The sequence below is a fragment of the Cimex lectularius genome, unplaced genomic scaffold (assembly GCF_000648675.2).
Source record: "Cimex lectularius strain Harlan isolate CLEC.00 unplaced genomic scaffold, Clec_2.1 scaffold49, whole genome shotgun sequence".
NCBI classification, from domain to species: domain Eukaryota; kingdom Metazoa; phylum Arthropoda; class Insecta; order Hemiptera; family Cimicidae; genus Cimex; species Cimex lectularius.
In genome coordinates, this window is record NW_019392644.1 from 601,385 (window position 1) to 617,439 (window position 16,055).

At 33.2% G+C, this 16,055-nt stretch overlaps 1 protein-coding gene across 1 annotated transcript in view; it reads right to left on the reverse strand.

Annotated features, from left to right (window-relative positions):
* The window catches only part of LOC106670091, a 212,776-nt gene that overhangs the window by 168,534 nt on the left and 28,187 nt on the right, over window positions 1-16,055 (reverse strand). The window contains exon 2 of the mRNA XM_014400106.2: window positions 13,179-13,352. Coding sequence (XP_014255592.2) covers window positions 13,179-13,352 — 174 coding nt within the window. The remainder of the gene's footprint in view (window positions 1-13,178; window positions 13,353-16,055) is intronic.

Genomic DNA, 16,055 nt, shown 5'->3' on the forward strand with positions numbered 1-16,055 from the left:
TTGCAAATTGCAATTTTACATTTGACAAAATATATTATCTATAAACCAAATACAATTACAAATATTTTTGTGTTGATGATCAACATATACTGATGAGGCAAAAATACTTCAAAGTGCATCTGAATAAAAATAACGTATTGTTAGAAAAGATTAAATAAGGAAACCACCCGAACCACATTACAAAAAATCTTACACACATACATAAAAATATATTCCAATCTTTAAGATACAGTCTCCATGCTGATCCTGATATCAAACTGTTCAAAAAACGTTAATGACCAAATCAGTTCCGAAATCTATCTTGCTATTTATTTACTGACAATTCGTACAATTTGTTCTGTAATATGTTGTAAATATTATTGTATAGAAAATTTAAAATTTAGTGGGTTGACCTATATCCATCAGTCATAATAATATTCCAATGCTTCTTTTATGCTTCGTATCAAGTATTTTTATTTCAATACAATATATACAACCTCTACAAATAACGCCGTTCTGTTGAATAAGGAAAGGTCCGAGAGTCTGCCAGAAGGACCCCGACTATCCTTTTAATGATGTCCTTTTCAAATAGGACATGAATATCTACTCTATACGAACCCATTTACGTACAAAAGGTGAATTTCTCACCATGAGGATGGAAAATGGACTGCCAGTGAACCAACGAATCTGTTAATTATCTCTTTAATCGTCTATTAAAATTGTGGAAATGAAATCAGCATATATTAAAGGATCACGAATTTTGAAAGAATTTTGTCAAAGAATTAAATGTCTTCCAGAACACTCTTTCTTGAAAAAAGGGTATTCTGAAGAAGAGAAACATAAATTTGATGTGAAAAACAATTAAAACATAAGTTACGTTATTATTAAAGCGCATTGTGATTATTTTCTTGTTCTTGATATCTAGATGATTTCCAATCATTACAAAATATAAAAAAGGCAATTAACGCGGCATTTAAGGCAATTCATTTGAAATACTTAATACAATGAAAATACTTTCGGCTAATTCTCAGAATTGTTTTACATTAACGGCCATTTGTGTAAGAATCGGTAGTAGGCGTCAGGCCCCAGGGGCCGGGAAAACTTTATAAATCCTTTTAAAGGATATTAAATTGAGGATAAAGGAAAATTAGGGCGAAATCTGTTGATCGGCTAAGAGGAAGACGGAGATTAGATAACTTTTCCCAGTGTTCTTGGAGCCGATTGATTTTTATCACCTATTATTCATAACTATGGAAAATTTATTATATCGTCCACTAAGACTCCTTTGGATAAGTATGGACTTAAGTATGTTTGTATAGCACCGCTAATAACAATAAATCCTGAAAACGTAACATTTTTATTTTCCCCGACTTACAAGTTTCATCTAACATTTTTAAATAATGTATTATTTTTATGTAAATTTCATATCATTTTAGGTAATAAGTCCTGCATTTTCTAAAAAACCGAGGATCACAGTTCAATACCGCGACATGAGAGTAAGGAAAAATCTATATTTTTTTAAACAATTTATTTGTAGCTTGTGCATATATTCTATACACATTAGAAATATGTATGTTATATACTTTTTTCTCCCGGGAACGATGACACTAAGGTCAGCACTGTACCCGGACGACAGCTATTCAATTTGTGCATTAAGGGGCCTAGAAGCGATCGCCTTTTACAGCGGCTGTCAAGATGAGAAAGTGTAGAAAAGGGTTGAGCAGTAGAGTTAAGAGGGATCAAAAACATGCTGAGGATCTTTTGGAAGCAGGATCGTTAACAAGAGGACTATCGAGGTCTTGGATTTGTTAGGCATTGGATCGCTTGAGGTGTCTCAGTATATCTAAAGTGGTCGCAATAATGTTTTGTATATCGTTTGTGAATTTGGCAGTCAAAATGGATTAAAAGACGTCATAGTTATCCAAGTCTTCTTTCAAGTTTCTCGATACTTAACATTTGGAAGTCGAATGTTTCTTGCCGTTGATGTCCTCCATGTTTAGATGGTACCCTCAAGCTGCTCTTGGTTATCGGAGATTGCATGAATAGGATTTCGGTAAGAAAACAATATTGATGTACCATCGACATAAGTGATGATATGGTTAGGATGTGTGGTGACCCAGAGGAACCACTACAGACGGCCCAGACCTATCCAGGGCCTCATAACCAGCCATCTCTCGCCTATCCCCCTCGGTCGGTTCGGCCCATGGAGAGAGTCCACATCCACCGGGAGTGGGGGAAAGAGCATATATCCAAAAAAGGTGAAGAGAGGGGGGGAGAGTTCCTAACCTGGAGATTGCTGGACGGTGGATGACAAAACTGCTGAATGGGAGAAAGGAAGAGGAGAGAAAGGAAGAAAGGAGGACGTTTCCCCGACGGGATCACCCCACGGCACCGGACTACCTCAGGAAAAGTAGGCAGGCTTCTTTTCTTCGGTCGCCCCCCTATCCCAGAAGATAACCCCGAATTTAGAGACCATTTAATAGAGCGTGAAACAGATGTAAAAAAAATAGTGTAAATACAATTCTTGTGTCCTGACTAAAAATTTGAATCCCGAACTCAACATTGCTCCCAGCTCCTGAGAGTAAAAGCCACTACAAATGTATAGGAAAATGAACAGTATAAATGATAAATGTGTGGTGATTAGTGACCGTTAATCGATATTTATTTAGAAATCGATTAACGGTCACTAATCACCACACATTTCTACACTAGAAGAACGAAGAACATGGGATTCTATGAACAAATTGCAATTACATATGGACACGAAACTAAAAGTATACTGAAGGACATCGCCAACAATGAGAAGAAACTCGCATCGGCTATAAATCAGAGAACTTTTTTGCTGAAATGCAGAAAACACAAGGTATTTCCTACACCAGACCGCATCTCATGATTTCTAAATAAATAAATGATAAAGATCATGGGGTTAAGAAGGTACCCTTGTGAGTCGGCGGCTTGTATTGGTTTGATATCTTATTACTCATTATTGCATCTCATTCTGAAGTATAAGTCAGTTAAATAGCAAAGCAGGATAATAATAATAACTGGGAATACAGATTCACGTATGCCCAAAGTGGTCGCAGTAATGTCTTGAGTTTTGAAGTACAGTACAGATTTTTATGTCTAAAAGTCTTCGCGGTCTTCTGTTATGTTGTCCGATATTAAATCTTTTGTTTAAATGCCACCCCAATGCTGTCTAAGCATAGCCTAAATTATCTGACTCGAGATTGTTAGTTCCATGTTGTTGATGTACACTGTGAGTCAAGTCATTAGTCCTGCCCTTCACTTTTTGCATCAGAATTTCATCAGCTCAAGGTTTGCTGTATCCTTCTTAGGTGGTAATGATGGTGTTGAAATTTACAGGAAAGACAGCAATTCGAAAGGTGTACGCGATGGGGCTCAAAATGCTCTCTTGTCCAACGACGGATTGTATTCCTCTGATAACTGACTACCCGTTGCAGCATCTCAATCAGCGGTCAGTTAAATAGGATTCTAGGGCAAGTAATCAATCCAAAGTGGTGGCAGTAAGGTTCTGAAAGAAAAAACTAATTTCTCGGTTTAAAATTCCCCCTTAAGATTTGTATGGGATTTCCAAGTCAGTAGTCTAGGTATAGTCTTAAACATCTTACTTGAGTTTGCCGTTTCATGTTTTTTATGTACTCTGGAGGTCACGTCATTAAGACCTACCCTTCACATTGTGTACCAGCCTTTTATAAGGTCAATGTCTTTTGGATGTTGGAGGTTGCTGGGTTAAAAGTCAAAATTGCGCAGATGATAATAAGTAATCTAGGTGTAGTACCTAGGTAATAATCTAGGTGTAGTAGTCTTAAAGATCTGACTTGAGTTTGATGCAGTTTATGTACACTGGAGGTCGACGGTTTTTGCTATATAAACTTACGAACACTCTAAGTATGGCCTTAAAGAAAAAAAGCAAATTCAGTGTTACTGCCAGGCTTTGGACCTACTTTAAGGTCAGCATCACGACAAAACAATCTTCTCTACACATTTATGTTTTTACAGGCGAACTGAAATTTCATTGTACACACTCACTCCTAACATTACCAACTAACAGTATTGTCTAATAATAGCAATAGCATTTGTTGATAATTTTTCTGACTAAATGATTTAATTTAAAAAAATAAGACAAAAACCAGGTGTGTATAATATGTAATTTAATTTGGCCGAATAGTCGGTGTGTCATAAAAAGTACGGTGTAACTATAAAACTTATTTTTTTATGTAGGTTCACGTAACTGTAAAAATACAAATGACACAGCTTGGTTAATTTTGAGATAGAGTTAAGCACAATTTGTTTGAAAAAATGTTTAAACAAAATTGAAGTGGATAGTTCTCTCAATTCTGACAACAATTAAAATAAAATATATATTGTATTATTTGAACTAATAACTAATCAACAAGGAAGTGATGGAGCTCAACCGTTTGAGAGTAGGACATGTACGACTGACACGTGGACTGCTGCTTTTGAGGCAAACCCCGCGGAGATGTCCCACTTGTAGAGAAAAGTTACTCAGGGTTGAGGAGTTGCAGGCCTTGTCCCCTTACAGGGAGCGAGTAGGCATGAGAGAGTGTTCTTGGCCCCGTTCAGATTTTTAAGGAAAACGGGAATATTTCACCATGTTTAGAGTATAAATATTGAATAATGTATGATGTACATGCATAATTGCATTGGGGACTAATATGAATCCATTGTCGCTAGCCCCATTAAAAAAAATATTAAAATAATCATATAATTCAGTAGGTATGCAATATTCACCTCCAGTCCATCATAAAAAAATAAAACATTAAGTTTAAACCCTAAGAAAAAATATATATATTGCGGCGTTCAATATTAGAAAGTAGCCGAGTTATATTAAGATTTTCTTATTTAAAAAAAGTTTCAAAGGTCAGGCGTTACAAAATAAAGAAGCACTTTGAACTAACTTTTTAATTGCTTAGGGAGAGGCAATAAAATTACTGAGATTTAATAACGTTTCAAGCCTTTGGGCAGGATAAAAAAACAGCCCGCAAAACTCCATTATCATAACCAATCAGCATATATATTTTCAAGGAAATAACGTAAATAAAATAAATATTTGAATTTATAGTTTACAATTGTACTTACAGCGGAGTGGAGACAGGTTAGAAATAATTTTTAATTGATTATTCTTTTTATCTAAGGTTTTTGGTTGGAATCAAAAATTAGTGCCACGAGCGGGATACGAACCAACTACGATAGGCTCAATCGCCCCGTCTCTAACTTGACTTGTCGTGACTCCACACACTATTTTTTCATCTCAACCAAAAGCCTTAGATGAAAAGAATAATTAATTGGATTAATTAATATGAACAATCGTGACCACTTAGCAAATATGGATTAATTTAATACTTTTTAAGTTGTACAAATTACGTTTGAAGTTACTGTTTAGGAAGATAGGTGGTAATCTCAGTTTTTATTTTAATCTCTTCCCTCGTTAATCATCAAATCTTTGTTTATAAACAGTCTTTGAAAGATTAAAGTTAAGATACTAAGTAACTCTGGTGTTTCCTATAACCGATTTTTTTCTTTTAAAACTTTAGAATATTTTATTATCAAAACGTTGAAATAGAATAAATCGTAATCAATACAAGCCGATTAGATGTTACTAAGAAGATAAATCGTCAAAATAGCGAGGATAAGCGGACCAAAATCGCAAACGAGCAAGCTCTCTTTAAAGACCTCGAAAATAAATATTCAGAGATAATCATTGTTTATTACAACCGCTCTACTTATTTATGTTTAGTGACTTTTTCCCAGGGATCAGGGAATGAAATTTAACCCTCGGGGAATTTCAACTACAATTTTCCAAGCGGAAATTCATTAAATTGAGGCCTGTGCGCAACACACAATCAGAAAAACATCAAAATGGATCTATTTATATATAATATTTATTCATCATACTTTCAGACACTCGACTATCAATAAAGGCATTGTAAATACGCGCAAATCTAGTATGGAAAAATACAAGAAGACCTTGATGTGAACTGAGAGAAATGAAACTAGCAAAACTAAAAGCAGCACTAGGCTTATTGATGAAAAACAACAATTAAGCACACGAAATATGCTTAAACTGGAAAATGCCTGGATACAAAGACTGTTAGAAATAAAAAGCGGACAAACTAGCAAAATGAGAAGCAGGGCCAAGCACCTGTTCAGAGCTCAACTGAGCACACCTTAAAATATGGTAAAAGTGTAATTGAGCTGGATCGAGAAGAGAAAAATCATACAATAGAGTAAAATGTCAGTTTATAAAACAATCAAAAATTAAAATAACTACCTCTAATAATACGTCAAATATCAATTAACATTCGGACAGTAATTTGTGTTGAGTACCACCACAAGACAACAGAAAACGCTGAGACCGAAATCTTAAATTTCCTGCCACTTTGGAAAGGCAATAACAGAAACCAAAGAAATAAGTAAAGTACGAAGAATGGTATTCGATTTTCCAAAATAGAGTTCACTTTCCATACATAAATTTGGGTCTATTAGACAATGGATCAGTGAAATCTCCTAATCAACAAAAAGATTTATGGCAAGAAGGCCAGTTTTATTACAATTTTGTACTGATAAGCATAATTTTAAAGAAAGTTTATGCTATACGTAAAATAAGCTATGAAAATTCAATTTGGACATCTTTTCTGTTTGTGAATTTTGTTAATCAATAAAAACCTGTCACTTTCCCTGATAATAATAAACCGTTTTACCACCTGTAATGAATCTTAAAATTTAACTACTTGTAGTTAAAGTTCAATCGTTTTTGAAGCAGTCTGATATAAAACAGAACTCTTACGTAGACTATCCCGTAAAAAAATGAAGCAAAATAAAACTCTTAATTCTCTCAAGAACACAACCGTTTGGACTTTGTGCCCGGTAGTAAAATTTTCATAAAACCTTTTCTCAAAAGGACGAAATAAATATAACATAAAAAGAAGCACGTTAAAAACTTTCTGGGCCTCCGCTTTCCGCTGATAAAAATGCCACTTTATTATATATTATTATTCATTATTCATATTTTGCCTACCAACAACAGGTTTGGTCGTGAAAATAAAACGTTTAAAAAGAAAATGTGTATTTCCTAATTCTAGAAAATCTTGAGTAAAGAGCAAAAAAATTAAAAAATAAATAAAAATGTTTAAAAAAATACTTATTTGTCCCCTTTAATATCGAATATTTCCACCTCTGGCTCCAATTAATTCCGTTTAACCTTTGCATTTCTTAGAAAAAATTTCTGATAAAATCTTAAGGAATTCATTCCTATTTAACAAGAACCCCCGACCAATTTTAAGGTTATCATCAGGGCCTATATTAATTACAAATTATGAAAACATATTGGTACAGTTGATTCAACCGTCAATATAACTATATAGATCTTACAAAACTATAAGAATTTGAAGTACTAGTACAGTTTTTGTAGTACTAATGCAAAGCACTCATTTCCAACATAATTCAGTAGTCATCCACGATTCGTGCTCCATGGTGCGTGGCATTAACCTGCTAATGTAAGAATCTCTCGCTGATGATAGGAGGGAGGGTAAATGGCACTACATGTTATTCGATTATATCTTGTAAGTACCTCTGCTAAGTTAGAGATATTCCTCGCTCATCAACGAAATCAGTGAGGTCGGCGGGGGAAATGCCACACTAGAACATCAATGGAATGCTACCTGTCAACCGTACAGAACCATACAGCTTGGTGCGTACCTTTCTCCTGAGCATCTCTGAAAGAACGTCCATCTGTAAGAGTCATCTGAGACCAACTCTCACGTCATCTGTAAAGAGAACTCGTCTTCAATCTTCCAACGTCCGATTCAAAGGTTCCCATGCGAACGCCTGACCATTTTCTGAGCTGTGGTAAGAAGAGGTCCGGGTGCGCTGGGGTTATTTTCCTTTAGACTTTTATTACAGTCCTGGAGGGAATCGAAACTTTTCGGACTTGTTTTATCAGATTTCCTTTTCATTTCTCGTAATGCTGAGGTTGAACAGCCTGATGACCGATGAATCTATCCTCTCTTTCGTTTGTAGTCCTAGTTCGACCCTATCCTGGCCTTCTAGTGCAAAGCCCTGTTTCTCTGAAGCTTAAAGTACCTATTGAAAAGTGATTTGCGTTCAGCCCCTGGTGAATTCGTGCTGGCTGTGTCCTTTCTATAATAATGTGACCCTGACACTGTTATACTCAAATACCGGACTTGAGTCATTGAAAAAGATTTATGAAAAATATCAAGTGAAATCATCGAAGAAAAAGAATAACTGACAGCGAATTTTAGGTGTAGCAGAATGGCCGGGCGTAAAACTACATTTTGTGCAAATGGTATTAAACAGTACAAAAGGAAAAAAGAAAGTAAACAAAGCATTATTTACGATTTGTTTCGACTACGATAGTTCCTAATTTCCTCCTGTTACTAATGGGGAGAGATAATGGATTTAATTTCAAACTAAATAAATTGAGTATATATGTTTATTACATTCTTCTCTTTTCTAGACATATCAAGAAGAAAATCTCAAATTTGTAGCAAAGGAATAGCAAAATATTGATTGAAACAATACTATTTAACAACGAACATTTAAATCGACCGTCCCCGTTTACCAGTATTGAATAATAAACGTCGTCGCTTTAATTAGTTAATATGCAATTATCTAAGTGAATAAATCATTTCCTAAGTTTGAATTGACTATTTCCATATTCAATATTTCAGATCATCTGGCATACTGGAATCCCTTTTTGCCCTCACCTAGAATTATTTATTTAGATTTTATTATAAAATTCTCCTTTTAAACATAAATCGAATGAACTTTTTTTCCACGTGCAGTTCCGAAAATGTCAAACAAGTTTCAATTTGTCAAGAACGGTTATTTAAACAACTTGAACAACTCTGCATATCAAATTATAAGTTCAGTTAAGCTTGGCTGAGCGAAAAACAAAGTTGCTAATACATTAACTTTTAACCTCTATTTAGCAATTAAGGTCTCCAAGCCTTCTTCGCCAAGCGCAATCTCTTTTCGGGCTTAAGATTTTCAAAATGCATAATAAATTAATGTTTTCTTGAATTTCAAGAGTCGTACGGTCATTTTTTTCTTGAAAAAACTTGAAAAATTTAAAATCGATAATTCTGTAATAAAAGATTAGTTATGTAACTTAATATGCTTCTTGCCTAAAGTACACAGCGGGATAACTCAGCTCGAGTGCTGCTACGTAAACTGCTGACAAGTTCTCCGACACATTTAAAAATTTAAATCTCTGAATTAGTTACTGTTTAATTTATTGTTTTTGTGCAGAAAATGGACAGAAATTATTGCTTATGTTATAAAATGGGTCAACCAACATAAGAATTAGTCAATAATCAATCGATTGTTTGCAAACGCTTTTCGACATTATAGAATATAAATTAAAAAAGCGTATATTATAATTACCTTTAAATCAAATCGATTCACGAAAAACGTATTAACTCGATCTGGAATAGTTTATAAGATTGCGGGAGATCGGAATCAAATATCCTTGACCATAAGTTGAACATTAAAATTATTACAGTTTCATTACACAGACATATTAAATACACAAACACGAGTTAATGGCAAAAACCGTATGGAATTATATGGAAAGGCAGAAGTCAGTATCATTAACCTGACGCTGACATGGACCCCCTGGACATTGCAGACTTAGGGGCAAGGGGAAAGTCATATTGGCCAAAAAAAGAGCCATTATGAATTCTCTACGCCCTGAACCCTACTGTGGCCTACCACAATGCGATAAAAAGGATTCAACCTTAAATGGATCCTTAATGCAAAACCTATTGGAGTAACAAACCAAGTATGCGTCATGCGAAGAGATTCAGAAAAAGGCCATACGCAAGGCTTAGAAAGAAATTATTTGAAGGTAACTGCAAAAGAACCAGGATTCTGGTTGGACTCATGACAGAGCACTGTCGCCTGGTAGGAGTACCGAAAGAAGAAATACTGTGCAGATATTAATTAACGTTTTTAGTTGAGATAAAATCGTCAGTGTCACAAGCGGGATTCGAAGCCACGATGTTCTGCTCGATACGCCGCTGCTCTACCACTTGAGCTATCGTGACCTTGATCCACTCGGACACTAACTTCCCATCTCAACCCCACCTTTTGAATTTTCCCTCCTTTCTGCCATTTTTTAAATCCCGCCCGTGACCCTGACTTTTTTATCTCAACGAAAAAACTTAATTAATTGAAAGATATTAATTGTTCAACCGGACCACGAAAACTAGTGAATTTAACTGTGCAGAGACTTCCAAGAAGAAGAGTAGAACGCAAGAACACTTTTTAGGTGTGTCTAAGTAGGTGTAGCTTTCTTTCAACTAGAAAAGGAAAATCCGCAAGCACGATCCTAGACTCAACCGCTGAAGGATATGGAAGTTGACTAACTGAAGCTGGCTAGTGAGTTATAAAAAATAAAGGAGTACAATAGATCTACTCAGATCGAGGTGCGGAGGCCTTGTGACCGCAATACTTAATAAAATATTGAAAAAATCTGTATCACAAATCACCATGAGCTTTTTCAGAAAAACTAGCTTTCAAACGCTAAAGTTTTTGTAGTCAAGGCAAATTTTTAAAAAATCAGGTATAAAACAAATTTGAAAAACAAATGGTAGTACATCTCGTTCCACTATAGACTCGAAATTTCATCAAGTTTGAAACGAAAATTTTCAGTACTCTGTTGAAGTATATATTTCTAAAACGTCGAAGGAACTGAGTGGTTATTTTGTTTTCAAAATGGCCTCATTCATGATATTTTTAGACACAAAATTTGATTGTAAAGTATTTTTTTATATTATAATTCATTAAGCAAACTGAGGGCATTGCCGGAATTGGAACCCGGGACCACTAGTGTGGCAAACTCGAGTCGGACGGAACCACCTGACCACCACGGTTCCCAACAAAATTTGATAGTTTACGTTTAAAAAAAAATTTAAAAAATTACAAATGTGGTTGCAACATACGGAATCTATTAGAGAATCTTTCATAATCTACTGGATATTTCCATATTCCAAACATTTGTGTATAAATCGCACATACATTTAAAATGCATGCATCGCAAAAATATTACATTTAAACTGAAAGGTATTTGTAGTAAATTCTATAATAATAATAATGATAAACGAATAATTGATTGAAGGGAAATTCTAAAGATAGTACGCGTAGTAATTAATATAAAACAAAACCACTTAAAAATCACAAATAATGTTATAGTACACGAAATCTTTCAGAATTCTACCCGGAAAGTAAAGAAAATTTCTTTCTTTATTTTTTAAAGTGTTTTTTTTTTTAATTAATGTAAGTTATCAACTCAAAACTTATCTCAAAATGCCTAAATGCACTAAAAAACTGTAATCTACAAAGAGCTTAATGTTAACGTGGGTTCCAGGTCATAAGGGAATAACAGGCAACGAGGCAACAAACATATTAGCTTTAACATGGCGAAGACAAGGTCAATGTCAGAAAAAAAAATAGTTAAAGGGATAGACTCAATGTAAATCAATTTTTATTATAAACTATAGCCACATTAACAAAAACAACAGTTACCTTGGATATCTAAATAACAAAATACTGAAAGCCCCAGGCATGAGGCAAGCCAAATATTTCTGGAAAAATCAACCTAAAAGAGAAAGAGGTATACTTACAGGGCATACTCCAGTAAAGTACGACTTGAAAAAAATTGGATTATCAAAAAATGACCAATTCAATTATGTCCAGAAGAGATATGCAACTATCTTGGAAAAGACAATAGTATCTGGGAAAATCATTTTTTAGCTAGGAAGGTTTTGATACCATATCTCCCAACATCATAAAAGAAACGAAAATCTTCCAGAAAATCCATTAGCAGAGTTCGGCACATTTTTTTCACGCCCTTAAAATTTGTTTAATGGCCATATACAATTTGTTTATTATACACAAAAGATCAGCTGGTAAATGGAGAAATTCCTACGATTTGTAGTTTGATAAAATATTTTCTTCGGACCACTTTTGCCTTTTGATTCTACCAATTTTCATATTTATTCATTTACTTCACTTAATTTGCTGTACACATTTTATAATAATAAATATAAGATAAAAATAGATCAATGTTTGAAAAGAAAAATCGAACAGCCTGCCCTCAGTAAGAAGAATATATATTTTTAAACTGTCGCAATTTTTATTGTTTGTAAGGTTTAGTACAAGTACTATATAAAAATATTTACGGCTATTATTTTTTTATAAGTCTAGCAGTTATCTTATTAATATATAATTTATTATAAAATCTTCTACTTATTTACGCTTTGGCACACAGAATTAAATTTGGAATAGTCAAATTTTAAAAATTTTAATGCCAGACTGTACTTCCCTAAATAGTTATTCATAGACTATATGGTATTTTGGACGTTTGATTTTAAAAAAATTATTTAGAAAAGTAGTCTGGCATTAAAAATTTGAAAAATTTGGCTATTCCAAATTTCTTTCTGTGTGCCAAAGTATAACTAAGCAGAAGATTTTTATAATAAATTATAAATCAAAGATAATTGCTATTTGATAAAAAATGGCCATAAATACTTTTATGTAGTACGTGTACTAAACCTTACAAACAATAAAACTAGTTAGAAATCGAAACATTTCTATTAGCACACGTTTTAACACCTATTATTCAGGTTCAGGAGTGCAAGTAAATATTAAGCTGTCTAAATAGATTGTACGTATCTATAATCGATCCATTTGTTAATTTACGAGTAGTATTTCGTATTAATGTAGGTATTTATTATTGCTATGAGAAACAGATATTTAAAATGATCAGAGTGAAAATATTTTTTGAATGCTATACTGTTCAAAAGGTAAGGAATACTTCTTTTTTATTTGATTGCACGCAGAAATTAAATATTTAAAAAATTAAACAAATAAATTTGTAAATACACACTGCAATTTGAAAAGATATTTTCTTCGAACCTCTCTTGTCTTTTGATTCCAAAAAATTTTATATTTATTTTACTTAGTTTGCTGTAAAAGTGTTACAAAAATAAATATACGATTAAAAAAATAGATCTAGTTCTTATGTAACAAAATCAAACTCAATTTGTTTTAGCACTTGAACAAACTTTTGAATGTAAAACGTAATATAATGATAAAAACTAATAATTATCGAAATTCTTATGTGTAAAACTAACCTGCAATGAGAAGAATTAGTATCGGATAGCAAGCCATATCAGTGCGATCGTCGTGATCTTTGAGATTGTGACATGTCGCGTATTCACTTGTCGAAAACCTGAGCGGAACTGAAGCAGGGCCTCGGCCCCAGCCCCGCCTCTCGGCCTTCCTCGACCCGGCTCGGCACCATTGATCTACAAACAAAACATTTTCTATTTGTTAATTAAATAATGAACAGTACCGAGAGAAAATAAATCCCTGGGGCAGAAGGAGGAGGTTGCAGTGTGCAGGCTACAACAGCAGCAAGACTACTCTTCAGAACCGAACCACTCTTACGACCAAAACCTCCACCTTCTATTTAATAAACTTGTCTACCACTTAAAAAAACAACTAAATATATTTTCATTTTTTTTATATTGTTTTTTTCTAATATAATTGGAATTTATATTAGTAAAAAAAGAAGAAATGGATTTTGCTTATCCTTTGGGATGTTAAATCATTAATTTATATGCTAATAGAACAATATGGAAACTCATGACTCCAGGTAGACTAACGTATGCACTGATAAGCAGTTACAATATTGCTTAAGAGGTTTCTTCTGTAAGCATTAATATGTAAGCCAGATATGACAGTTCCCTCGTTTAACTGTTCATAAAACTTATTTTCTTTATTTTAATTTGTCGAGGAGTCGAATAACTTATTTTGATTGAAAATTTTTGTGTTACAAAAAATTTGAAGAATTGCATTACTTGTTTTATTTTTGTTCATTAAAAACTGGAAAGAATATGTTTCAGAATTCTGTTGATTACATTTATTAGGTTTCGTGGTTCGCTTGACCAAAAAAATTCGTTTCAATTAATCTTATCCGAAGGTTTTGGCTAAGATAAAAAAAGTCAGTGTCACAAGCGGGATTCGAACCCTCGACCTTCGGCTAAATACGCCCCTGCTCTACCACTACCACTTGAGCTATCGTGGCTTCCGCTGATTTTCTTTATAAAGTAATTTCTGTCATACTTGAGGGTTACCGATGGGGTCTTTCTTCATACATACAACATTTATATTGCAAAATGCTTTAAATTATAAGCAATGCATGCAAAGCAAATGCAATTAATGTTTAACGAATAATTTAAAGTAATTACTAACGTTATTAACATGACAATTCAGAGAATTAATACACTGTAATTTTAATTAACTTTATAGGATTGATATAAATAAAATTTAAATAATATTACAAATATGATTTACAACCAGGATTAGAATTGTGTAAATACAGACATTGTCGTTTGACAAGATATTTTCTTTAAACCTCTCTTGCCTTTTGATTCTACCAATTTTTATATATAGTTATTTATTTCGCTTAGTTTGGTGTTCAAGTTATATAAAAATAAATAGAAGATACACCTAAGATTCAAAAGAAAAATCTATAATCTATGTACAATCAATCGATTTGTTAATTTTCGAGAGACTAAATTTTTTTAAAATCAAACGTCTACAAAATCAATATCAATCTGCAGCTCAATCTAAAGTGAAAATTGTTCAGATTATTTCTCTATATTTTAAGACAGTATCATCATATAGATTTTGCTAAGATTGGAAAAATCTGTTTGTGACTGGGAATGGTTTCAGTTTCGGATCTACTCCACCTAATCAGTTTTTTCCACGGTGGTGAAAAGTCTCTTGCTATATATTACATACAAGGTTTGAATTTGGGATTATCCACGTTCCTGGTGTTGAGTAATCCGTTCAAATGTTTTCTCAGAAAGTTGGAGATTTAATCTTGCTGAATCATCCCATCGTATATTCTCTGATATTGAAGGTATTTAACGATAAGTTTTATTATTGCTGTTTACTTTAAAGAGAAAGATTTGAACCTTTATCCTTTATTTCTATTCTATTCCCAATTTTGACAACATTTGGCCCTACTTTGCCGTATATTACCAAATTTCTACACGCTTCCGACAATTAAGCCAAACCAGGTAATAAATTGATACTTTCATTTACTCTATCAGTTTCCAGTGTTTTGATTAATTGTCCTTGAAACCATCATAATTAGATCGTTGAATTTATGATTTCGTTTAATTTGGTTTACATTAGAAGTATGTTATAATCAATGTAACAATAAAAATAGGTAATAAACTACAATGCCCAAAATCGCAATTTAAATAATTAAAGATAGCTCCCTCCAAAAAAAAAGAGGATAAAGAAAAAGAAGGATTACTGTGCTTTTGTTTTATGATTATTGTTAAGTATTTATAGTATTTGAATGGAAGAATAAAAAGATGACGATGAGCCTATACTCATGCTGAGACTGTTACTGGTCTGTCTACACAATTATTAATGGCCAATTTGGTTTAAATTAAAAGTATGATGTAACCAATGTAACAATAAAAATAGGCAATAAACTACAATGCCCAAAATCGCAATTTAAATAAAGAAAGCTTTATAAAAGCGGATAAAGAAAAATACGTCCGTGTCTGGTTGTTTTCTGCAATATGTACAACATGCAAGGACATCCACTACGCATCATCTTCAAGAACAAAATTTCCTTCTTTAAATCCAGCAAACCAATGTTGAATTTTACGAACGCTTATAGAATTAGAACCAAACACAACATATAAATTTTCAGTTGCAACATTTGCATTGTTTTTGAAATTCATAAAGTAAACAATGCCTTAAAAGCGTTTAATCAAAACCCATGATTACCTTATTAAATTATTTGACACAACTAAGAAGATGAAAACAGAAACTGAAAAGGAATAAAACCTTTTAATTTACGGATTAAGCAAGGGTATTTGTAAACGAAAATAATATAGACAAAAAATGTAAATATTGAGCTAATTAATCTTAACAGCGTTAAACAAACAACGTTAACAACATAAATGGCAAACAGAGGAACT